The 27,870-nt window shown below is 38.4% G+C and overlaps 1 protein-coding gene across 6 annotated transcripts in view; it reads right to left on the bottom strand.

Moving 5' to 3' along the window:
• Nucleotides 1–27,870, bottom strand: part of LRCH2 (leucine rich repeats and calponin homology domain containing 2) — a 108,063-nt gene that overhangs the window by 60,327 nt on the left and 19,866 nt on the right. For all 6 annotated transcript variants that reach the window (XR_004647170.1, XM_034781988.1, XM_034781989.1 and 3 more), the window contains one exon: nt 677–821. Coding sequence is in view for 5 of the 6 variants with exons in the window: in XM_034781988.1 (XP_034637879.1) it covers nt 677–699 (23 nt within the window). In the remaining variant the exon portion in view is untranslated. The remainder of the gene's footprint in view (nt 1–676; nt 822–27,870) is intronic.

Genomic DNA, 27,870 nt, shown 5'->3' on the forward strand with positions numbered 1-27,870 from the left:
CAGTCAAGTCACCTCAAACTTGGCAAGAACAAAATGACCAATGGTCACAAATCCCATATGCAAAATGCATAGTGGAAGAGATTATTCCAGAAGATTTTAGGTGATCAGGGACCAAAATTTGGGTATATTGTAGAAAACAAGTCTCAACTGCGCATGGGAAGGTTACAGTTTTCCCTAATGCCCCATACAATATTTATGTATACCGATTACACTTTATAAATAAGTCTTCCTGTAAAGCTGGTGTTTATTTCTTTTCTTTCGTCTCACAAGATCCTACGATTTGTTTTCAGTAATGCAGTCACCTCTCTCACTACTCATGGGTGTGCTAAGTCACTAGAGCCATCTGAACAGAGTAATACAGGTTCTATAGCCTATTTCCAACCTTCAGAGACACTTATCTGTATAGCACCAGAAAGAAAGGAAACTTCTATTAGCTTCCCACATAGTTAGCTTCTGCAAATTACAGTTTGGAATATGGTAATACAGCCAACTCCTTCCCATGAAGGAAGAAGGAGCTACTTGCCCTACAACCAAAGACAAACTATAGAACAACGTTTAACAAGCTGAGAAAAAGCAGGGAACTAAACTAATCAAGGTCTTGAGGAGGATGAATGCCCTCTTTCCTGATGGTCTATATATAATCCCTAGACATCAACAGGAAAAAAGAGTTACTCACCTAATATTAAGATATGTTAACATCTGCAGATTTTTGATGGTTTCAGGAATGGATTTGATGCAGTTGTGATACAAATTTAAAGTCTCAAGTGGTGCAAACAGCCAGACATCTGGAGGAATTTCAGTAAATCTGTTCTTTGAAAGATCTGAAAGGAAAAGTCAAAAATTTTCTAAAAAGTCAAAAAATTAACCAAAATTGAAGAGATGCACAAGATAACTGCTGTCCTTGCCATGTTGCTGCAGGATTAGGTGTTTGATGTTTATAAGTATTTTGGTTTTACTAGATGTTGCTGAGAAACAACTTATCCATTCACCCTGTTAAACAGCATTATTTTAGCAGATTTATCATGCCTTTCTTCTCAAGAAAACACAACTGTCATGTCTTCCAGTTAAGAAGTACTAATCAAACAGTTCAAAACAGAATAAAATCCAGACAAACTAATGCTAGGATTATTTAGGTGGGCAGAAGAGTAGTGTAGTTTCCACCACATTCAAGTCGCAATGGTGGTATGTTTCAAAATGCAAGCCATCATTTGGAACTAAGTGGTTGGAACAAATTTGAATACTACAGACGATACGAAAAAAAGCTCCCATACCAATAAAAAGTTGCAACAATGACTTCATCAAGTCTAGATTCTCAACTCAAGTGACAGTTCATGTCGTCATCTTTGACAGGTGAGTACACTGGGTAGTTTTAATACACATCAATTTAAAAGTGTGATATGAACCCTGAATTCCAGAGGTATCAATAAGGCTGCCATTTCGTCATGGAGGGCAGGGAAGTCACAGATTCCGTGACCTCCAAAGACCTCCGTGACTTCAGCCAGCGCCGGCTGGGAGCTGCAGGGTCCCCTGTCACCTGTGGAGGCATAGGACTGCGGGGTACCCGCCGCTCCCAGGTCGGAAGGGGGTGGGGGGAAAGGACCCCTGCCGCTCCCGGCCAACCCGGGCAGCAAGGGGGGCCCCTGGAGTTCCCAGCCCACGGCAGATGCCCAGGCTCCCCATTTTGTTATGGATATTTTTAGTAAGAGTCAGGGACAGGTCACAGCTTCCATGAATTTTTTATTATTGCTCGTGACTTGTCGGTGACTGTTACTAAAAATATCCATGACAAAAATCTTAGCCTTACTGATCAATTAACCACCAAAAGTTTTTAAAAAAAGATGTTAAGATCCATAGCACAATAGTATATATAATAAAGACAAGTGACTTCATTTGGATAGATCAGTAACCCCCTTTGAGTCCATTCTCACTACCAACTGAGCGATTTAATATCTGAGCAAAACCCATTCAGCTAATTAAGTCATGACAGGACAGTGAGTGGGTGGGCAAATATCCACACAGAAGCACAGAAATGGGAGACTGGAACGGACCTCTATAGGTCGCTTAGTCCAGTCCCTGGCACTGAGTCAAGTCTAAATAGTATTCTAGGCTATCCCTGACAGATATTTGTCTAACCTGTTTTTCATAACCAACAACAGAGATTCCACAACCTCCCTAGGAAATTTGTTTCAATGCTTAACTACACTTTCAATTACAAAGTTTTTCCTAATGTCTAACCTAAATCTCCTTTGCTGCAATTTAAGACCCTTAGTGCTTGCGCTGTTCTCAGTAGATGAGGAGAACAATTTAACACTTCTTTATAACAATCTTTTACATACATAAAAACTATCACATCCCAGTGTTCTCTTTCCCAGACTAAACAAACTTAACAGCAGGCATAAATGCATGATTTGTGTACCAAGCAGCAGTAACATCACATTAGAAGTAGACATCAATGTAAGGACATTGTCACTCTCTAAGAACATTTGGCTTTTTATGCCAATTTTCAGTAAAGATCAAAGTAAAATCCTGGCCCCACTGACTTCAATGGCCAAGATCTCAGCCCACATTTTTAGAACAAAATAGATCCCCAAACATTAGGGTTTAAATGAGCGGTGACAACCTTTGCATAAAATTTTAAGTGTTAAAAAAGTAACTACTGTACCTATCTTTTCCAGTACAGATTTTTCATTCATGAATAATTTTTTTCTTTACGAAAATGGGAAGACTGGGGAAGAGAGTTAGGCTCATGTATTTCTTTATACATTTGTGTAAGGCTTTTTCTTCAGAGAGTGGTTGAAGACTGTTCTTTACCTAAGCTGACAAGATGAGGTTAACAGCTTCTTCTCCCAAAATAATCCGTTATAATGAACAGTAAATTTACTTATGGGATTAATTCATTTGTTAAATTATATTTAGGCTTGGAAGAATTAGATTTTTAAATTGGTGAAGATCATTTCACCCACACAACAGACAAAAAAAATATTTCCACTGATGATAAGTAAGGCAAAAGTAAGAAAAATGCTGCTTGAGAACATTGAGTTTAATTTAAGGATATTTTTATATTTTGACATATGATCTTGACAATTTGTGTTTTAACTTTTTAAATCTCTAGATCTATGATAATTAAATAATTATAAGTAGTATTACAGCACTATCATTCTTCAGCGTTATCACATAGGTTAGATTTTTCCTCTTGCTGTTGAACAGGTCAATGAAAGATTTTTCCATTGGTTATGCACCCCTTTCATCATGTGGATATAAAACACAAAAAAATCCTTAAAAACAAACACTGATAGTCAAAATTATAAAAAATCAAATCAAATCTAGTTCTGCCAAGCCTACTTATATTGAATACAATAGAGATTAAGGGCACACAATCTAGATAGACTACAGAGATGCAAATATCAGGGGGTAGCCGTGTTCGTCTGTATCCACAAAAACAACGAGGAGTCCGGTGGCACCTTAAAGACTAACAGATTTATTTGGGCATAAGCTTTCGTGGGTAAAAAACCCACTGACAAATAAGAGCACGACAACATGGAGAAACGCTATCAGGGCAAATGGAGCCCATCAATGCTTGCAGACTATTGCTGGACAGTGACAAGAGATGCTCCATTTAATGAGTACAAGAGACAAGCTAAGAAGCACCGAGTAGACACTGAATAGGACTAAACTATGTAAATAATAGTTTTTGCCTTTTGTTTCATAATAAATTTTATTTATATAACCCTTTTGCTGATTTTTGAAGTGTTACATAAACAGGACAGGTGAAATATCATGTAAAGCAACCATAAACACACAAAAAGACCTAGGTTTACAATTTATGATTAAAACTCTACACAATATACATAGACGTAAAATGTAAAAACTTAAATATCTTAGAAACAGTAGCCAGTTTTAATTGTCATATTTGAATTCAGCACATCAAAATACATAATAAATAGCACATTTCATCTCTGAAGCAGATGACTTCTCAAAAATTGTAGACCAGTGTAATAAAAGTGAGATGAATTATTTACATTCTCTGTTTCCTGATGCTGTCACATCCCCCTGCCCTCCAGAATATCATTACCTTCCAAACCAATTTCCCCCTCCACACACTGAACTTCCTTCCAAATCCCTTCTGTCTCATTTGTCGTCCTCTTTCACTCCCATTCATCTGCCTTCCATCCTCCCCAGTTTCTAGATTTTTAAGGCTTCTTTCCCCTTCTTTAATTCCAGTTTCTGGAACATCTCCTCCCGCTTTTCCACGCCCCGTCCCCAGCCCCATGAACTGTTGCAGACAAATCAAGGGAAATAAAATATTGTTTAAAACAAGGTTAAGGTTTAATCCAGACGCTTTTACACCACAGCTCCTGACTAATCCGAGGCATTTTAAATGAATTAAATGCAGAAAACTGCAGTATAAAATTACAGTGGAACTGTTACAGGCATGCAGGCATATAAATACATTTTGCCACCACTGATGTTCAGACAGGTACACTTGTGATAATTGTCAAAAGGAGGTTATGCGCCAAAATGCAGTATTGCATGTGGAAATAAGCTCAACTATGTGCAGTTCTCAGAATGCTTTTCATACACTTTGCAGACCTTTATTGCCATATATAGTGTATCTTGCAGTTTAAGAAATGTCATGTTTCAAATAAAGAATCTGAAAGAACAGATTTATATGCTCAAACATGATTTAACACTAAGAATGGTTTCAAACAAAAGCAGATTAACACTGGTTAATACTGTCCAAACCCACGTTTCCTTCCCTGTTTGAAATCTACCATTTATTATTACTTCCCTAGAAAACCTGGGCAGTGCACGAGCTCAGTGGTTGAGCATTGGCCTGCTAAATGCAGGGTTGTGAGTTCAATCCTTGAGGGGGCCACTTAGGGATCTGGGGCAAAATCAGTACTTGGTCCTGCTAGTGAAGGCAGGGGGCTGGACTCGATGACCTTTCGGGATCCCTTCCAGCTCTATGAGATAGGTATCTCTCCATATAAACACAAATGTTATCTGCCTCATTGACAATCAACAGAGAAAGTGTGTTTTGGTGAAGTCATATCATGCAAAAGGGAAATAAAGGCAATAAAATCCCCACATATATTCCACTATAAATTATCATATACACAGGCCCTTTGAGAAAGGGCATTTTCAGTGCAATCTATATAGTTTAATACTTTAAAGGCAGTGACTTTTTTCTAAGTATGTTTAATTCTTTTGGTACCTAGCCAGCTGTTAAAGACAGACACCGAATTGTCATGCATAAAGATAATTATAATCAATGGGAAAAAGGTTCTGGAAGAATATCATCATTAAGACACCTACGATCTCAAACTTTGGAGAGACACTACAGAGCGACTCCAAAACCTTCCACTTGCAGTTCAGGTCTGACCACACAATGCATATGGCCATCTCAGTGTACAGGTAATTTTTTCCAAGTACTGAGAGGGGCACCTTATACGTGGAATAATAAGATATCACAATCTAATTACCCTTCACACAGTGCATATGCAATCACTAGACAGAGCAATGGTGTTGAATCAACTAGATGCAGGCAAATATTAGGCTCATTAAATATAACACTCCAAATACATGATGTAATTACATACTCTACCTATTATTCCTGTCTCATAGAAAGGCAAATATCCAGTCACTCCCTTTTCCTCTTTTCAAACGCTAGGGCAAGTGTCATGAGGAAAATCACAAATGAGGTGGGGTGGGGGGCGCGCGAAAGAGCTCAAACTCAAGCTCTGCATCTTCCTTGACAGAGCTGCAATAGCGGAAGCAATGGTGGAATCCATAACGTAGACATGGCTCAGGCACTTTGACAGCTGTGTCATTTAGTCCTACAGATAACCATGCCTGAGCTACACTGCAGCTTTCACCTTTACAGCCAACAGTGGCTGTGTCCCATTCTAGCCTGTGCAGACAAAGCACGGGAGACTGCACAGCATGTATGTGCACAGCACAGAAAAATGTCTAGTGTTTCAGAGCAACATTCCTCCCCATATATATATATCTACACACACACCTCCCTCAGGAGCCACAAAGGCTGAAACACTGCAACATCTGCTATCACCATGATAGACATTTAACCAGACAACATATTGTTGGAAACCAAGTGCATATGAGCCATCAACAAGAGAGCTTCTTTTATCAGACAAAAAGAAGAACAGGAGTACTTGTGGCACCTTAGAGACTAACAAATTTATTAGAGCATAAGCTTTCGTGGACTACAGCCCACTTCTTCGGATGCATTTTATCAGACAGCATCCTCAAAAATAACAGACGAAGCTTAAGCATGAAGGCCTCGTATTCAGAGGATGCTAATGTGGACCCAGTAACTTGAAAAACCTCTACTGCTATTAAGTGTCAGGGTCACCTATAGGTCATATGCTAATGCAAATAAATAAATAAATAAAAAAGACTGTTCCACTATTATCTTTCTGTTATATGGACTGATGCAGCAGCTGCTGTGCGTGTGTGTCAACACCCACTAAATTCAAACGGATTCCCATTCATGGAAGGGCTGCAGCATTGCCCCCTCACCCCATCCACGAATGCAGAAGTGAACACAGACACAAGATTGCTGCGACCATCACCAATTTGTTACTGTACAATTCTTGTGGGTAAAGTGTTTGTATTTTGTTTTTCGTGCAGTGTGGCAAGTGAATGTATTTAAGACTGTGATTTTATTAGCAAGCGTAGTCCTATAGCACAATGTTCTATAGCTAAAATGGTGGAATAATTACAGCATGTCAGTGAGATGAGCCGTTATAGTTTAAAGAGATTTTTGGTCTCCTGACATACGCAAAATAGGAGTGCTTATCTCACAGAAGCTCTCCTACTTCTTAAGCTCTTTAGAATTCTCTATCCAAGCAGGAGAATTCAAGCTTTTCATGGTTCCCTTCTTGGTTCCAAATCACAAGGGATAGTTTCTGAAAACGATGTAAATGAAATCGGAATATGTAGGGGTTGAAGGAAATCAAGACTGCAATAGCTGGATTTAAGTCCAAACACTCTTTTGTAAAAAAATTTTTTTACTCGATTTCCTAACGAAGAATCTCAGTTTAAGTTTCTTTAATTATATTACTTTAACTGGAAAGAATTCCTTTCAGATTTGTTGTGTACTTTAATATACACAATCATCTGGAACAAGTCACATGACTAAGTGAGGTGCTACTTAAACACCATTTCGAAGTGTGCTAGTTACACATTGTTGATTAATTTTCCAACCAAGGATCAACACCATGAAACATGTATTATTCCCATTTTACAGACATCCCACTCTCACTCCAGAAGCACCACACATCAACCACAGTTTCATCTTCCTGTTTTACAGAAACGCATATCTTGCCTCGAGGTAAACATGGGAACAATGGTCTGGTCCTGTACTTGAGACAGGCCCCTACTATGCAGGCTACAGTTAACTTGCACATCAGATTCCCACCATAGGTCTTTTCTGCCGGTCCCCAGTAATCAGTCATTCAAAAAATCATCTAATATGATCAATCCCACTGTTCCTGGAATTCATCAAATTTTAATAAACGTATAAGCAGAAAACAGAGTGGGATTTCATACATGAAATATTTCTTCTTATGAGCAGGTTATTAAATAGCTTCCTAATATAGGGATTCTTGCACTGTACTCTGAAGCATATGTTGGTGTCAGAAACTGGATGCAATGCTAGATGGACAACTTGTCTGCTCCAGTAAAGCAAGTTGTAGGTCTGGAAAGCTAGGCTTTATTTCCACCTCTGCCACTGACTCACTTGAGCAAGTCACTTCACAGGCAGGGAAACAGAGGCACTAAGTGGTATAATAATATTTACCTAACTCACATGGGTGTTAAGGCTTTCAAGCAACTTGCAAATATTCAGGGGGAACAGGCTTCATAGTGTTATTTATGTTTTGCTAACATAAAAATGAAGAGTTATCCTCTTAAAAGTCATCTTCTCCCTCATAAGTGCTGGCACACTTAAAACCGACCTGAAGTAAATGGAAATTCTTGGCAAGCATCTGGATTCAATTATTAGTCTTCCAGTTTCACAATGGCGCCTAATGTTTGTTCACTCCTGATGACACCTGTCTGTCAGCTTTGATGAGAACAGAATCACCAATAGGGGAGGCTGAGGGTGAAGAAAAAAATTCTACTTATCTTGGATACTTAAAATATACAATGCTGCGAAAATATATACTGTATTTTAACCCTAAATTCCTGTTGTGTCATAATTTCAGTTTCCCACTGCCATCTTTCCAGTAAACCCAGGGTAGAATTATGGCTTACAAAACTGTTTTAATATTAACATTGTTTTATAAAGATGAATGTAAACTAATCACAGTTTAAAGCGTCATTTTATTTGAATGAAATGTTACTACCGTTCTATGGGTGGTGGCAAGGGGTTTAATTAATTTAGGAGGTGGGATTGCCCGTACAGTTTGGGCTCCACCCATTTAGGGTTGGGAACCACAGTTGAAGATCTCTGTTTTCCCCTGACAAGTGTGAATAGAGCCAAACCATGAGGTATACGGTCGCCTATGTGGTAAGCCCACACTGGGACTAAGCAGCTAGCTCTATGATTTCACCTACACTGTTGTTTTTTCTGAACTTCTCCCACCATTCTTCTAGCACTGGTGACACTCGACCAGAACTAGTAATTGTGGGAGCACTAGCGTAAACCAGCCGTTGGAGTTTTTATTACAGTTGGCTAACCCTCAGTCAGCACAAGGCAGGACCATGCAATATACCACTGAAAGCCAGTTCAACCACGCTAAAGTAAAAAGAGGCAGGGGTATTTCAAAGAAAGCCTCTGTGCAGACAAGACCAAAAGAGTTCATTCTAGTTTTCTCCAGATCATTCCATTGGATGGATAATTAAATATTTTCCCTAGCCTATTACTGATGCATCATAAAAACAAGCCAAATTTACCATTTAGAGATAGCAGGATCCTTTCCTCATGAACAGGTTTACATGGCGATGATTAATCTGTGCAGGACTAGAAAATATGGGACCCACAACGGATGCCTTGTTTTACCAGTCATACACCAGTATCTGAGTTACACATCTGAATATATTGAAATTGAATCATTAATGATCAAATTAAGTTAGCCAATAGCCAGAGAAGGAAGGAAACGTTACCACTCAGATTTCCTATCTAGCACCTGCTCCTTTTTGCTCCCAATTTTGATACTCAATGGACTGGACAATTGTATTTAAATTTAATCTTAGAACAGTTTTTCATAAGTTTATCCAACACAAACATAGCCCCTTTCCCAGATAGAAGGAGAAAGTGGAAGAATGAAATCACAAACTAAAATAGTTTTTTTGTTTGTTTTTGAGAAAAATAAACCTCAGCACTAAGACTTCTTGTCAGAGCAGGGGAAATTATGATGCTTGACTCTGTCTCAAGATGAACGGTAAGCCACAGAAGGCAAAGAGGAAAAAAAGCTCCAAGGCTCCGATATCTACCACCACTGGAGTGTGCACTAATTTACTCTTGGATTCGAAAAAAAATTGATGCATTTAAACATCTATTAATACTAAATGTTAGTCATTAAATAAAAAGTAAATTAATGGAGATATTCTAGCTCCTAGAACTGGAAGGGGCCTTGAAAGATCATCGAGTCCAGCCCCCTGCCTTCACTAGCAGGACCAAATACTGATTTTGCCCCAGATCCCTAAGTGGCCCCCTCAAGGATTGAACTCAGAACCCTGGATTTAGCAGGCCAATGCTCAAACCACTGAGCTATCCCTCCCCCTTTTTATATCAGGGTAAAAATCCTTGGATTCCTATGGCCACATCAGTGGCCAAAGACAAAGTTAAAATGAAATTTAAATTTACTAAGCAATTGTTGTACCAGTGATGAGATTACAGACCCCACATAAGTAATTCCAGGTGCCTGGCCTGAAAGTCAAAATACCAGGGATTTTATATAAACTTGTGTGTATTTGTGATATTTTTCTCATTGAAACACAATGTAATTTCAGTGGAGAAGAGGTGGGGGAAAAGGATTCTTTTCTGTCAAAAGCACAAGAAAGAGTCTGGACAACTGGGATGTATTCCAAGAACTACCACAAACTTCTTGTGACACTTACGGTAAATCTGCAAAATGGAGATAGTTCTCCACTTCACTGGGATGTGAAGCTTAATTTATTAGTGTATGTAAACAGCTTTGATATTTTTGGATGGATGGCACTATATTAAAGTCTAAAAAATATTAAAAAGCAAGAGAATCTTTTCAACAATAATTAGAAAATAAGTTTCTCTGCAACTTATTGCAGCTGCTTGATCAGTATCATTTAAAGTTAATGTTGGGAACAACTTAAAAAAAATAGTGGATCAGTTAAAACCTACTCCTTCTACTCGACATACAGACAAACTGTCTTCAGAGTTACAACCGCCTAATGATTTGCAATGACGCTTTCACTGTATACAAAAATTTCAAGATATTTCATTTAGCATAGAGTACAGGAGTAAGAGAGACACTTGTGACAACCAATGGAAAATGATTTAAAATATCTGATATATCAATCCCCAGATTCTTATTTAAAAAGAAAAAACAAAGATGTGCATCTGAAACAGAAAAAGACACACACACACACTCATGCACCAGATCGAAGCCCTGTCGAGAATTCCACAATCTCTAAGGAAAGGGGAATGTCCAATGAAAGCTCAGTTTTTAAGACGACTGTCTCTATGGGCTCAATTCTGCAAGGTGCTTAGCACACTAGCATGATCCAGCAAAGCACTTAAGCACATGCATAGCGTTAACCACGTGAGCAGTCCACATGTCTTCCATGCTAGATAGCACCACACCATGCAAGATCAAGCCCTGTAAGAAGCTGTGATTCTTCTAAGTCAATGGTTCCCAAACTGGGGTTCGTGAACCCCTGGGGGTTCGTGAAATGTTACAGGGGGTTCTTGGGAAAAAATTCCCTAATGGCGGACAGCTGTCTCTAGGGACACCGGCACAGGGCCAGCAGCCTGGAGCCCCTGGACTTCCAAGAGCTAAGCACATCAAAACAAGTATCTCTATCTCTGAGGAGATTTAAACTTCAAGACTCCTTATAAGAAATGGAAAGGGAGGTGGATATTTTTTTGCTGTTTTTAAAATTAAACACGCAGCTAGTATTGTTTTTAAAATATTATGAAGAACAAGTTTAAGCTTTGTTGTAACATGCGTTGTATGCCTGGCCTGCTCAAGACCTGAACGCTTGTGTAGGAGGAACTCTGAGATGGCTTCTTAAATCCCTTCCTGCTGTTTCACATCTGATACTCCTTGATGAAACACAGGAGCCTTGTCTTATAACCAGGGCTGGTGCTTCCATTTAGGTGACCCAGGCAGTCACCTAGGGCACCAGGATTGGGGGGGGGGCGGCAATTCGGCGGTGGGGGGTCCTTCCGTGCTCCGGGACTCGCCGCCGAAGTGCCCCGAAGACTGGGAGCGCGGAAGGAGCCCCCCGCCACAGAATTGCCGACGACGACCAGGAGTGTGGAAGGACCCCCGCCTAGGGCGCCAAAAACCCTGGCGCCGCTCCTGCTTATAACAGGCTTATTCAAAGTGATACAAGCTACGAAAGTGAGATCTTGGAAGAGTGTTGCCATTTTCATAATGTAATAAAAATACTGTAATGATAAATAATAATAAATAGTGTGTAATAAGCATGTCATAAAAACAAATTTTATATTTCCAAGATCACTGCTTTTCTAATTTATACTCAGGTAAAGGAGAAAATCCCTGGAAATATTCATTTTTAGGAGGGGATTCGCGAGACTTGAAATTTTAGTGAAAAGGGTTCACAGGTTGTTAAAGTTTGGGAACCACTGTTCTAAGTAGAGGGATGAAGAATTAAAACAAAAATGAGAATCCTCTCTCTCATAGCTCAGCATCCAATCATTGCAGACTAAAGGTTCCTCGGCAGGGTTATCCAGGACTTTTTCTAAGCTTTTATTCCATTATTTCGGCTGTTGTAAAAGAGGTACAAATACCTACATAACCCATGCCAGATATCCAGAGACTCCCACTATCAGTTATTTTCCCCCTATTATTATGCCCTGTAAAAAGAAAAGAGGATAAATCTCAGAAGTGCTGGTCACTAGAGCAATGGGGGAGGAGGGGGGGAACACCTTCATCAATAGCAACATGTAGTTTGTGACTAACGTCATTCTTTAGTATGATTAGCAATAATAATAGAAAGAGAGCCGTGTCCATACCACTCAGAAAAGTGCCAAGTTTCTAAAGAATTTAAAGTGCTATTAACACATCTTTTAGGCCTCTGAACAACATTTCTTTAGAAACTGACTGACTGTGTTATACTCTGTAATAGTAAACCAGGGAAATAACAAACACAGTCTACTCCAAACCAGGATAGTTGTTTCTGCAGAAGAGATCCATTTCTGCTGCTCATTCCCAAACTGAAGTCATAATCATCTTTTTGTGACGTCAATCATTTCCACAGTAACCAACTTCAGTGTCAGAGGATATGATTTCAATTTGGAAAGAGGAAGTAGAAGTAGATCTTTTCTTGAGGAATAGAGGCCCCTGTTTTTACGCAATTGTCTTTTTTTTTTAAAGGAATGACTTAAGTAAATTGTGAATAATACCATCATTCTCCAAGGGAAAAAATGTGGTTGATGAGAGGTCAGCAGACATTTAAAGACAAGACTCAATCTATTGTCCTTAAACTGAATCAGTCCATAAGTCATATACAGATATAGAAACTTCTATAAGTATGCATATAGAATAGCAAGACATGTCCATGGTACATCTGCCTTAAGAAGAATCATTAGAGGTCTTTATGAATTTATATTGTAGCATTAATCAAACAAGTATTTATAAAACCAATACAGAAGATTAGTGGTAAAAAACAGTTCAATGACTTTAGCTAAAAGTAGTTCACAGATTAGTCTGTCATCAGCTTACCCAAATGGAAATAAACCCCATCCCATTACACAATTTTTTTTAAAAGTACTTTACAGCCACATCAGGATCTATTACAAGAAAGAAGTATAGAGTAGAGAGAAGCTAGTAAGTGAAAGAAGGTTTTAAAATAACAAAAGACAACACATGATATGTTGCTACTTTAAAACTGTATTCTGAGGCCTTGGCTACACTCGCGGATTCACAGCGCTGCCGAGGCAGCGCTGTGAAGCGCGAGCATAGTTGCGTCGCCAGCGCTGCGAGAGCCCTGCGAGAGAGACTGCATTTTAATTTAATTTTAAATGAAGCATCTTAAAACATTTTTAAAACCTTATTTACTTTACATACAATAGTTTAGTTATATATTACAGACTTATAGAAAGAGACCACCAAAAACGTTAAACTGTATTACTGGCACGTGAAACCTTAGATTAGAATGAATAAATGAAGCTCGGCACACCATTTCTGAAAGGTTGCCGACCCTTGATCTATTCCTTTATTTCAAGATTTGAGAAAGCTGTGTGGTCTAGTGGAAAGACCACTGGACTGAGACCTAGGAGACCAGGGTTCTATTGCTGGCTTAGCCACTGGCCTGCTAGGCAACCTTGGGTAAGTCACTTCGCCTCTCTATGTCCCCGTTTATCCATCTGTAAAATGAGGATAACGTTACTGCTCTCCTTTGAGATACTCATGAAAAGCACTATATAAGCTATTATATAAAATATATACTCACATGCGTCTGATGAAGTGGGTATTCACCCACGAAAGCTTATGCTCCAATACTTCTGTTAGTCTATAAGGTGCCACAGGACTCTGTCGCTTAATATATATACTCATACTCCCTGACTAAACTGACATTGTTCCATTAACACTACATTACGTAAAAATAATTTTAAAGCGAGTGCAAAACTATTTAAAGTACAACAGCCTGTACAGTGCATTCTAACAATCCAAAATTTTCAAATATTTCACCATGCCAAAACAACTGAACTGCAAGTTCAAATTGTGCCCCCACCCCTCCACTTCAGAAACAGGGTCGACAGGACTGAAAAACCAGGGGCCAAATCCAAGCAATAGTGCTCTATAAACATACCACATAACCATGCAGCTGTTTTACGTATGACTGCAATAGAAACAATAACTCTACCTCAGATTGAATGAGCCGTGACACAGCTTTTAAGGTCATCACAATTGCCTGAGGAACTGTAGTTAAATGATACAAAGCCAAGTGGAATTTAAGAGTTAGTCCTCTCCAAGGAGACCTGTGAGGGCCTTTTGACATCAAGTATATGGGAAAAGGCCTTCTCAAGATGGGTATGCAGTTATGGGGAAAACTGTTGCCAAAGCAAAATACTCTTATTAAGGCAGAACTCAGATGAGTACACTGCACCACTTGATACTTACAGCATGTGGTATAAAGTTGATCAGATATTAGTGCCTGAATTTCAGTTACTCTATGAAATTATGTCACACCATCAAGGAAAATATTCTTCCAGATAAGGAATTTGATGTCAGAGGTACTGAGTGGCTAAGATGAGCCACCATTTTCTTTGTCAAGACCACACCGATATTCCTCAACATGGGGAGCTTCCTAAGTTCACAGTGTCAGGTCCTGAATAAACCAGACACATTGGTCAACCTTCTATTCATTCATAACAACTAGAAATATCTGCCATATAGCCCCAGATGAAGCTAATCTAAGTGAGATGAAAGCAGTTAAGCAATGTGTACGGCAGGCAAAACATTCCACATGGGCCTACAGCATAAGCCTTTTCAACTAAAGGCTGTAAACCCTTGTTTTCTGGTAGGCTGCTTCCAAGAGGCCAGGAAGCGTTTAAAGACTTGCTCAAATGCACAATGCCTACAGAGCGCTAACTTCTTTGAAGCCAGGCTGTCCAATAACTTCATCTCACAGTAAATTTTCCTTTCAGTTTGATATTTAGGGATGCCAAATTATTTCCACTACCTTCATCGACTGTTTTCAAAAATTTAAATGTAAGTGCTAATTTTGAAACTGGAAACCATGTAACTAATGTGAACAGGACTTCATTCTCAGTGTCGCCAAAAAACAGCTTTGCCGTTCTTTAGATGAATACATTTAAACAGAACACTATCCAAAGTTAGATTGAAAAAAATAATAAAAAGGTAATTTGACAGGTACCGTCTGGAAAAACTAGTTATACGTGAAAGGCCTTTAAAATTCATTGTTTACAGGCTCCCTAAATAAATCATTTGTTCTAAAAGAACAAAAGATACTGTCAGTTCATAAAATACCTTGTGGTATGTAAATTACTAACTGGCACATTTGTGCCAAATTAAAATATACAGGGTATGATTACTACACTAATACATGTAAAACAGAATCTGAAAAGCTTCAGCTGGTGGGGCTTTGATAGTATTTTTTTTAAAAATGATTCAGTGATATCACTTTGACTTGCCCTGATAATCTCAAGTATTTGAAATTTTTTTTTTAATAAAGGCTTGAATATTGAATTGAGATTTGTTGAAATAGGCCACTGAAGCAAAATCCTAAGGAATCAGTGCAACTAGCAGGTGAGAAGCAGCAACTTTTACTCTTACCTGTGCAATCTGGAGGCTATTCAAACACTTCTAGAATTAAGCAACAAGAGGTCCTGTGGCACCTTTAAGACTAACAGAAGTATTGGGAGCATAAGCTCTTCTTCAGATGCAAGTCTTGCATCTGAAGAAGTGAGGTTCTTACCCATGAAAGCTTATGCTCCCAATACTTCTGTTAGTCTTAAAGGTGCCACAGGACCCTCTGTTGCTTTTTTACAGATTCAGACTAACCCGGCTACCCCTCTGACACTTCTAGAATTTATACCCTGCCCAATCTGTTCACGTTGAGTTATTTATCAGGCATTGTAATAAAGGAAGATTTGAAGAATACATTTTATTTCTAGTCTTCTACAGAAGACTGTTAATGAAAGACTGACATTGCATTTTCACCTTTATCCAACCAAACTGGCTTTTTTCAGGAAATATCTATCTTCAATCATAAAACGGGGAAAGAAAGAAAATAAGAACTGTTCAACTGCCAATTCATAGAAACTTTACTACTGAGACAAATGTCTAACGCTCTGCCCACATTAAATTTTTACAAATTCTGGAGAATAAAAGATTTCACTGGTGAAATTTTAACTTTACTAATGAAGAGACAGGATTATAGAAAGAAAGGTCTCATAGCTACAGTAATATTGCAGAACTACGTGAGATAATTTACATGAGATGTCAACTTAGGTTAGACTTTCTTCTGGAACTAAATGTTTTTGAGTTTGTTAATGGTGCCTTATTCAGTTATTTCTTAAATAAAAACAACCTATTATAAGTTCTGTTGATATTAAAACATATTAATGTTAGTCAAAGTACATTTAATATGAGGAGGCTTTAAAATTTTACCAATCACTCATTTTGCACTGATAAGTGACTTCAACTGTGATCTCATTGGGCAATGGTTTTAGACAAAGACCAAGCCCCAGATGTCAGGAAGAGTAGGTGCTATCTTTTGGAAAAGCATCTGCTAAGGTCTCAAATTTGAACCCCTTTTCCCCCCAAACACGTCATTTGGCTGCTAGAAGGGAAGACTGACCACTTTCTCTCACCAACCCCAGAGTCTCAGGGCTGCTGTAAGTGAGGTGATGGCCTATGCAGTTCTATCTCCCTCTAGCTGTCTTGGGGCAAGTGCTGGAATTACTCCACTCATCTTTGTCCCAAACAGCAGCAGAAAACACTAGCATGACTCTAGTCAATTTCATTAATGGTCACAGTTCTGAATAGTAATGGAAAAACTGTACAAAGTTGTTAAATTTCATTCTATTGCTGCTTAAAAAAAAAAAAAAAAAAACCCTGCAGAGACCGTGGAGCTTTTTAGAAGCTGCGGGAGACACTTCTGCATTTGTTCATATTTGGAAGGTTTCTTCCACAACTTTAAGGACAAAGAATACTTTGGTAAGGAAAGAGAGTTTACACTTGACAGAATTTGTTGTAGGTCCTCATATTTGCCACTGCAAGCTGCCTAGTCACTAGTAGCAAGTCGATTTTTCAAGCGCTGATTCAATGCATTGGTAATATACAGAGAAAAAATATCCAACTTTTCTAGTAGCGTTCAGAAGTAGCTTCCCTTCCACTTCTAGTTATCCGTTTGGGAGGCAAGAGCTCTTTTCAGATTTTCTTTTGCTCAATTTTAATGAGGGGTACTGGGTACATCTGATTTTTCAGACATTAGGCCCATCTTTTATTCAGTTTAAGTTTCTACAGTATCCCAGTTACTATAGCCAAGAATGTGTGTTTTCTGATAAATGTTTAAAACAAGAATTTATCAAAACAGGTTCATAATCTTACTTTCACGTTTCAATCTTTCATAAATTTAACTTAGTTCATCTTTGTTTTGACTTAATTCAACACTGCGTTAAAAAATTAAAAGTGTACTCTCTCATTTTTCCAGACTTCAAATTTTGTACTAGCAGGCTGTTCCTGATGCTGCTTGGAATGGTGAGCTTCAGAAAACAGACTAATTTGTCTGTTGTATTTTAAAAGACCTAGTTTTATTTCTGTAATTATTTTATATTAACATGAATTATGCTAATATGATTTTAAGCACAATCAGAACCACACAGTCATCTGGGCCTACCCATGCTTTAAGAAGATTTGGTAGCAGAGTATAAACGAAAATCCAAAATTTTCAACTATCTTTTTATGGTGCGTAACCTGAAAAACCTTTGTTTGATCAGAAGGCTTCAGTGATCTGAAGCTTAGATCTGATGAGCAAGTGTTATGCTGGACTCGGAGATGCTCACTGCTTTCATAAAATAACTGAAATGAAAAGGTATCTTTCTGAAATCCATAGTGTTTACATTCGGCAGATCTTCAATAGTCAGGCCAGACTGTAAAATCATGGGGGAAGGAATCAAATCTTTGTACATCTTCGTACAGCATCCAGGACAATGGGTGTTCTGAATTACTAGCTAGGAAAAAGGCTAGTACATCTGTTAAATCATCCTTGGGTGTATTTTATAAAGTGCAGTATCTGCCTAAATTGAGAGCCAGCTATGAAAGTTGGCTGAATTAAAATACAAAAAGACAAGTAAACCACAGAAAGCTCAAAAAGTAGAGTATTATGACATTTCTTCAGAGAACATCTGAGCAGACTGAAATTTCAGAATAAGTTTTTCCTTAACTCAGAAATCCATACTAGCATACCAGACAGACTCCCAAAGGGATGGTAGGGAGGGAAGGATCCCGTCAAGATTTTAAAACTTGTTTTTGCATTATCCTCTGCCTCCAAACAACTACATAAATATTTTTTCATACAGTAACATATTATTGAGAATGACACTGCATTGATCCTTTTATCTGAGCCCAAATACACAGAATATAGTCACTGCAAAGCTGTTTTCCATTGTGCTTGGATGTGTTTTTCTGTATCCGACTGCTTAGATACTATAGTGATAGGCACTTTGGAAAAGTCGGAGATTCTTTGGTCTCAGTTTTGATGTTCTATGAGAAAAAACTGATGTAAGGCAACACCTACTGGCCACTCAGTGCAGGCACAAGTCTGATGAAAGGGGAGCTTCATTTCCCAGTACACAGCCTTCGGGATCAGAGTTCAGAACCAATAATACTGTGATTTGTTTTCTGTTAAGTGTTCTATTTGAGAGTATTTGAAATGCTTTTTATCTAAGGATACATATAACTTTTACGAAATGGAATTGAATGTAACAGAAGTACAGTTTGCTTTCTCTACCCTCTTTTAGTATTCAGTTTATGTTAGTTCAATATTGCTTTTTAAAATGGAATAAAATGACCTGGAACAGAAACAAACATGCTTTGGGAAGAAAAAAATAATTATATTCATTCTCTGTAACAGTAGGTAGGAGAGCTGGACTGAGAAATTTCATGCTATTGTCCACAAATAGGAAGAAGTTGTATAATGAGAACACTTTGTGTTCATAAAGTAGATGGTTGTTGTAGGGCTGTGCATAAGCACTTCACATAAAGGGTTTCTGCTTTGTTTTTAAAAGAAATGTCAGTCCGTCAGCACTGATTCAGATATGAATAAAGGGGTAATTAGAATGAACCTAAAGCACATTAAATTCCAAATTTGTCATTGCAATGCAATCTACTGTAGTTACACTTAGTATTTTTGCTTGTTAGCCTACACAGAATAGTTCCCAAACAAAGAAAAACTTTCAAACTCACAGAAAAAATTTTCATGACACCTTAGTAAATCAGTTTGATCCGTCCAATTAAAAAGAACACAGGAGACAGTTTTACAAGTGCCTAAGCAACAAAGGAGTAGAAGTCCAGCCAGTCAACCAAAATTACATTATCTTAACTTTTTCTTCATTCCATGTACTAATATAAGAGTAACATTCCTGATTAATAAAATTTAAAGCTTATCAAAGAAAAATAGTTTTTCTATTCAGTTTGCACATATGACAGCAGTTCATGTACAGCAATTTTCACTTGTGTTACTGATCAGTTTCAGTTCCTTGTCTCAATCATCATATCGATATTACTCCTAAGCTTCCTCTATGGGGAAGTTCACTTGCACATACTTCCCCCGGGCCCTGTAAGTGTGTGTTTAACTAGTATTTCGGCAGAAGTGAAGCTGCTGAAATTACAGCATTTATCTGGATATGTAACTTTATTGGGGGGGGGGGGGGAGGGAGGGAAATCTTTAATTCACAAATCTCTACATTTAAAATAAGATGATTCTGTATGCCCTACAAGAATCAGAGAAAACTGATGCATGTCTCTCCCAAATGCCTGTGAATGAGCAAGGAAGAAAGAAGGGTGACTAGGAGGATAGGTCTCTTCCCTCCCCCACTACACAACTTCTGCATGGACTCAGAGGAAGAGCAGAGAAAATGGACTGTTGGGTACTCCCCTGCAGAACGCCTGCCTGCAGTGAGGGAACTGGAAAGAAAAAACTAAGATGAATTGGAGAAAGGGGGAATTCCTAAGTTTATGTTCAGTCAGGCCGTGGTGACATGCACAACAGAGACACACTCTGCTCCTGCATATATTCACCAGTAGCCGCTGAGAGGCATGAGTGTTTCCCTGTCATATGTGCTGGTAACAAAGCAGCAGGAGAGACAGACAAAGGAAACCTCCAAAACAAATTAGAAAACAGAACTTGGAGATTGGGGGGGGCAGAGGGGGAGTGAGGCAATATAGTATCTAACATTGCTTTTGTTAAGTTTTGAGCTCTGACAGTATCATTTTAAGGTTAAAACTAAATAAACACAATAGTTAAATAATATTGGGGATGGGTGCCAAGAAAGAAGAGAGCTCTACATCCTTCCTAAGTTTTGCCCGAGTTAAGAAAACAATTAAAATTTAACCTATTTTAGTGTTATGACAAATAAAGTTGAGACTTTGCCTCACATAGTTAACACAGCACTAACCAAATTTATATAAGACTTTTCAGGTAGGCACATAAGTTAAACAACACTTAACATAGTCAAGAACTAAGTATGAGATTTTCAAAGGCACAGGTGAGCAGTAAGTTCCCAACGCCTAATGATGGTCAGTGGAAGTTGGGTGTCTAATTTCTCTGAATATCCAAAGTCCCTGGCTTTGGCTGCTACTTCAGCTGCTTCCACAAGCTGAAGTCTCAGCCTGGTTCCTCCTGCAGTTTCCCCCTCCCCACCAAGGCCGGAGGCACCACTTAGGTTCTACTTTCCCCAAAGCGCTGGGGAGAAAATCTCCCCTGAACCGGTCTGGGTACAAGGGGGTAATTCAGTCATATTGTAAAACTGCCACAGTCAGATTTGGAGGCCTGTACACACTGTTGTGCTAAATATTAGAACGCTGACAAGAACACGTCACTTAACAATATTTTATTACAGTGTTCACTGAAATTTCTTCCTGCTTTGAACCTCCACCTAATATTGGTCCTATTAAATTTTTCTCTAAACTTTTGTTTAAATGTGCTAATGCATTAGGACAGGCTTTGTAGCAGAAGTAATTAGGTGTTATAATCATCAAAATTATTTTTCTTCCAATGTCCACTGCCATTATTTCCACACACACACACACCAGTATTTCCGAACCAGTTATTCACATGTTTAATCCTCCAATTCTCTTCAGTCATTCACACCTGTTTCTCTGACATGTGCCTTCAATGAGAGTGAAACATACACAGCAGAACATGGGCTTCCGCCTCCTAAAAATCAATCTGCACTAAGATATTTAAATAAAGGTGTGTGGAGTGTTGGGTTCCAGCTATTTCAATATGCAACTTCATTTTAAGCAACTGCACTGGGCTGGTGATGAGATATCAACACTGACTTTGTTCGAAAAAAGATCTGATTCTTAATTGGGATCTGCTAGTGTGGACCTCTCCTCCCAAAGTCCCATTACAAACTCCAACATGGCAGGCACTGTCCAAAACAAACAAGTTTTCTACATCAAACAGAGATAAAAAATAATAAAAGAAATTAGAGATTTGGAATTATCAGTATCATACTGGGTGGTCAGCTGGATCACCCCGGGTTAAAGGGAGCAATTAAGGAAAGTAAGGACATTGCTGAGAAGCTACATGACTTCTTCGCGTCAGTCTTCAAAGGATGTTGAGGAGATACCTACCCCAGACCTGTAATTTTCTAGTAATAGAGGTGAGGTACTATCAAAGACTGCAGTGCCAGAAGATGATGTACTGAAGCAATCTGATCATTTAAAAAGCAACAAGTCACCAGGCCCAGCATGAATCCAAAAGTATGAAGTGACTGAATGGCTAAGAAAAATATGTAACCTCTAACCAAGAGCAGCTACTGTTCCAAAGGACTGGAAAGTAGCAGACGATGTACCTATATTTTAAGAAAGGATAGAGGTGAATCATGGAATTACAGACCAGTAAGCCTTACATCTATATATGGAACAACTGAAAAAATAAACTTAAAACACCTGGAAGATCATGGTCTAACCAGCACAGCTTCTGCCAAGGGAAATAGTATCTCACTAATCTCTTGGAATTCTTTGAATGTGTCAATAAATTTATGGATAAAAAGAACTGGTTGACAATTTACTCAGGCTTTCAAAAGGCATTTGACAAAATTCTTCACAAGCAGCTAAGTCCTCATGGATCAAAGAGTCAAAGAAAAGACAACAGAATGGTCAGTTTTCATCAAGGCGTAAGGTTAGCAGCAGGGGCCTCAAGGTTCTCACCTAGGTCTTACGATGTTGTATATATATTAACTATCTGAAATAGGAGTGAGTAATGAGGTAGCAAAATTTGCATTTGACAGCGTTCTTTAGCTGTCAGAACCAGAAAGGATTGCAAAGAATTTGGAGAGACCTAAACAAGCTAGGTGTATGGGCAACATGATGGCAAATTAAATTCAGTGTTGACAAATGTAAAGTAATGCATACTGTAGGCAAAAATTTAAACTACTTATACACCATCCTGGGTTCTACATTGGTTGTATCCATTCAGTAAAGAGACCTAGGCATCACTATGGACAGCTCAATGAAGACCACTGCTCATTATGCAGTGCAGTTAAAACAGCTAGCAGGATGGTAGGCTGCATAAGCAACAGAAAGCTGACTAATACAGAAAAAATTATTATGCTTTTCTATAAATCAGGGTTGCAGCCTAATTTGGAATACTCTGAGCAGTACTGATCAGCCCATCTCAAGACGGATATTGCAGAAAGATAACAAGAATGATCAAAGACATGGACAAATTCTTCTATGAAGAAAGGTTGTTTACTTTAGAAAAAAATACATAAAGGACATGATAAAAGTATATAAAATAATCAAAGCTACAAAAGATAGACATCTCTTCTTTCCATCTAGCAACACAAGAACAAGGGGCACACTTTCAATGAAATTAAAAAAAAGTGTGGAAATTCAAAACCAAGGAAAGGCAATACTTTTTCACATGTGCAATAAAACTGTGGAACTCTCTGACAGATGAAGTCATTGAAGCCATGAACTTAGCAAGATTCAAAGAGGGACTAGAAATGTATATGGACAACAAGAATATCCAGAGTTGTCATAATTATAACAAAAATTTTGGAAGGGATATTAAACCTTATTCTTTAGGACTTAAGACAATTTCCAACTATTAGAAAGCAAGGCAATATCTAATATGGGTGCCAGATTAACCCACATTTGCAGGGTTCTACACCTTCCTGTGAAGCAGCTGTTACTGGCCACTGACAGACAGCATACTGGACTATCTCTAGAGTCTGATCCAGGATAGCAATACCTTTATTCCCATCTGCAAGTTACTGCTAAAGAAGTTTTTAGTATATATTTTAAGTTATCTACACATGCATTAATTCTGAAAACATGAGGTAAAGAGATTCTGTTCTAGGATAATAGGAAATGAATATGGACAAAACACTGGAATTTGTTTCATGTTCCCAATAGGGTACATTTATAATATTTAACTGTGGAAATTTGGGGAATTTTATAAAATTAGCTTTTTAAAGCGTACTAGTAAAATGCCATCTTGGAATGCTGTTCTAAAAAACTGATAGTCCATTTGGTAGGGCAAGTCAAAGAAATATAAATTTTAAGTTAAGTAAAAGGAATAGATCAGAACTAAATATTTTGTTTCTAGGTCACTGGTATAAACACAGGCTACATCTAAGAGAAGCCTAGTTGAAGGTTTCAGTCCAATTCCTAAAGGACGGAGGTCCATATCACTCCAAGAAGCATTGCAGTTGGCAACCTCAGTGGCCATCTTTTAGATAAGCCCAGGATTGACTGGATAGAATGAATGAGTAATTACCTCAGAGTAGTCCCCAAAATAGGGGTAGGAGACACACTGGCAGGCAGGCATTGTAGAGAAGCTTCCATTCCTGTTTATGTTGTAACTATTCTTCTTTTTTCAGAACTTTTAGTCCGGCACCTTTCATGAGCAAGAAATGCACCAACATAATATGCTTCAGCTTTGTAAGGTTAATTTACATGTATTAAGATCTGCAGATTCTTACTGAAGACACGGATGTTCTTCAGTTTGCAATCACATTCTCTACTTCAGATGCACCTCACTCAATTTCTACAATAAAATCGAGACTCAACAAATTACGGAACAGTTTCTGGTTCTAAAGTAACAGACTCTTTGAGTTCTTAGTATCTGGCAGCCGGTCAGTTACCTGCCACCATTCTTATCAATGTCAATACCATCAAAAAAACCAAACAAACCACACTTTTATTTCATTCAAGAAGGTATAATTTGGTTAGATGACTATGATGTAAATCATCAAACTAACATCCCCACAACAACTCTCTTTGGGTGTAAACGTATCTGCATTATGTGAGAGAACGTCAATTGATCCATCTAAAAGGGAGCAGATAAACATGAAGTATCTGGGTCAAATAATGTCAGGAGCATCAGACAATGATACACCCTTCAAAATTAGGTATGCTTGTTGATGTCTCTGCTGAGACTGTCAACGAATCAGAAGATAGGATGTTTCAGCCTCACTGTCACATTGTACGACCACCTCTCCATATCAGACACACTTTTGAGGCAGGCACACTACAAAGCCCATCGTTTACCTCTCTCTTTGTTAAGGCTGTGGAGGAGGGAAGCAGCTGAGGTGAATAAACTTGTGGTTAGTCCTCTGTCTACAGGATGGGCATCCACAGTACTGGATAGGTGCTTATAGGCATATTTTTAATACCTGAAGAAAAAATAAATTAGGGCTGAAGTTTGGTGCGGCAATGTCAGGATACTTGCTAATCTGCTTCCTATGTGGTCCCTGTTCTGTGTATAGAGAACGTTAGTTTCAAGGGCAGTCAACATGGCACCTTTCACAAGCATCAAATTCACATGATTTTTTAAAATGACTAAGATCACAAAAGTTAAAAAGCAAAAACGTAAGAGACACTGCCTGTGTGTCAATCTGCTAGTAGATTTTAAAAAAAGAAAAAAGAAAAAAAAAAACTCATTTCTTGGCCAAATCAAGAAGTCAGTGATGTAATAGACCTGTATGCTTAATTCCCATCTGACTTAACAATGCCCACACAATGAGAGGATGTGGGCCTCAAGACTGTAGTTAGTTTGGTCTCAGAGCATTTCCTATTGGATATTCTCCAATTTACATAGATTCTCCAGTTTAAAGGATTTGACAGATGCATAATCAGAGTTAAAGGGCCAGATTACTGTTGCTGCAAGATGATTGCCGGAAATAAGTTTTGCCACATAATATAATGAGATGCGATAAGATGCCACAGGCCTTTGCTACAACACTTGCAACTCATGGTTTAGTAAGGCATTTAAAACTTCAGCATACGCAGGAGACCACACAAATAAACTGGAGGAAGGGAAGTGTTCAAACTGGGAAACACTCCCACACCCATCCTCTCACCCACATCCCCTTTCTGGATAGGACAATTCAGTTCAAGTTTAAATGAGCAACTGTGTGTCACAATTGATTTACACTTAATTCAATAGACATTTTATGAAATGTGAACCAGAAGTACTTCCAACTCAGTAAACAGACATTGGTCTCTAGGGAGGAAGGATGTTGTTGTGGTTAAGGCACATAACCCTGAAGCTATAGTAGTAGTTCTAGGGTCCTGTTTTCAGCTCCACCACAAACCTGGTGCATGTCAGTCACTTACAGCCAAATTTTCAAAAACAGCATTTATTTGCATGCCCATCTTGAAACACTTTGGGTCTGAATTTTCAACATGTTGAGCATAGGCAACTACCATTGACTTTTACAGGGCCTGTGGGTGCTCAGCACTGCTGGAAGAATGTCTCAAGATGAATAATTAAGAACCGAGGCAACAAAACAGTGAGCAATCTTAACCAGAACCACTGTGCCTCAAATTACATATGTACAAGATGAGGATTAATGCTTCCCTGCTTCACAGGCATGTTGTGATGTGAAGCTAATTTATTAATAGTGTTAAGTGCCATAGAAATGCCTGTAAATAAATAAAAATAGTGTAACAATAATGCAAATCTGATCCAAGAATCTAATGAAGAACAGGAGTACTTGTGGCACCTTAGAGACTAACAAATTTATTAGAGCATAAGCTTTCGTGGACTACAGCCCACTTCTTCGGATGCATATAGAATGGAACATATATACACGGCTGCTACTCTGAAACAAGAATCTAATGCTTCTTTAGAGAAAATCTGTAAGTAACAACTTTTGATGCACTCACAGAATACTAAAAATTCACTCACCAGTCAAAAGAACCAGATTAGATAACTCCAAAAACCAAAACACAACAAAACTACAAAGTTCTTGTTTACAAACAACTTTTAGAAAGATCTGTATAGGAGTTGAACTACAACCTATATGGTTTGAGGATTAATTCTTTAGTAGGTCCTGCATTAAACCAGTTCCACTATATACAAATAGCAGAAGACTCAAGGTGCCATTTGCCAATATTACTAATTATTTGAACAAATTTCTTGGTGCCATAAAAGCACATACATCTCTCTGTGGCAGGGACCTCTTTGTATGTATTTGCACAATATCTTACATGTTGAAGCTTCAATTACGATTAGTGTCTGTAGGCACTACAGTAATATAAATCACTCAGGTCATGTTGGCATTCTGACAAAAGAGTCAGTTATTAATTTACACAAAATTGTGTTGACTTTGTATTTTAATTACTGTATACATTCAAAACAGTTTCAGTGGTATCTTATGATCAATGTATACCCATTAAATGTATAGACCCATGATGAACAGAATGCAAGACAGAAGAAATCTTTTATTAAGATTCACTATATCCATTTCCTCATTTATATTTTCACTGTTGAGTATTTACACATTGAAATGCTTAGTGTGTTGACGAGCACATTTTATACCTCCCCTCCTTTTTTTTTTTTAAACAGAAAAATGTAGAGCTATCACTCCATAACCCATTTTTAAATTAATCTTGTGTATCCATTGTAAGACAATTAAAGCACTCTTGCCTATCCACATTCTGCATAGCACATGCAAATATACCACATGTGCCAGAGAATAAAACCATTAACAGACCTACTGCTGGATACTCCAAATATCCAGTTTCTTAGCCGGCCTTCACAAATCATTTAAAAAAAAAAAAAAAAAAAAAAAAGAGAGAGATGGTGATCTTATTGAACAAGATTGCCGATAACCCAACACACAAAATGCAGTCCACAACAAAGACTAACAAAGAATAAGTATTTGATGAACCATAGGAGCACAGAATTGTCACAGATGGATGAAAGCACTACAATGGGCAGACTCTCTTTCAAAATGATAAGCCAATTACCCACAACCCCATGAAAAAAAGAAACAAATATCACTTTCCCTTTCCTACTAATATATGTAAAAAACCCTTACTACTTTTGAACAAAATACATCAGACCTCAGTTAATATATTTCATTTTACCATTCTACCCTAATTAACTCATGTTCAGTGACCAGTCCAGTAGCAAATAAATTCAAAACTAAGAGTGTAAAAATACACAATAGACCTACTCCCCCCCCTCCGCCCCCGCATCGCTTATAAATAGAAACCAGGTTGTCTAGAGACTATACAGAAGCAAATACCTCCAATTCACCTCACATTTTAAGAGAGTCTAGATAAATTTGGTGGTCTAGTTTCCCACATCTGTATTTAGTAACATGGTGAATACATTCAGTCCTGATCTGCACACAGTTTGTAGTTACAGGCAGGCTGCGATGTGTGCACACCATGCCCCGTACTCGTAAAGGGAAAGAGGCGTTCTGGAAAATCCCAAGCAACAATGCTGCATCACGAGGGACGTGACACCCCGATGGGGCCAGAGCCCCCAAAACGGGACCAGAGCCCCCAAAACGGGACAAGTGAGCCACAACACTCAGCGCTGATTATTGAGCTAGCAAAATAAGCGACTGCCTGTGTCCTACCCAAAGCGCAATCCCACCCCATCTCCCCCAGGGACATACCCTTCCTCTGTCCCCCAGCCCCCACCCCATCTCCCCTCTGCACACACACAACCCCCCCA

Source organism: Trachemys scripta, chromosome 9 (assembly GCF_013100865.1).
Source record: "Trachemys scripta elegans isolate TJP31775 chromosome 9, CAS_Tse_1.0, whole genome shotgun sequence".
NCBI lineage: Eukaryota > Metazoa > Chordata > Testudines > Emydidae > Trachemys > Trachemys scripta.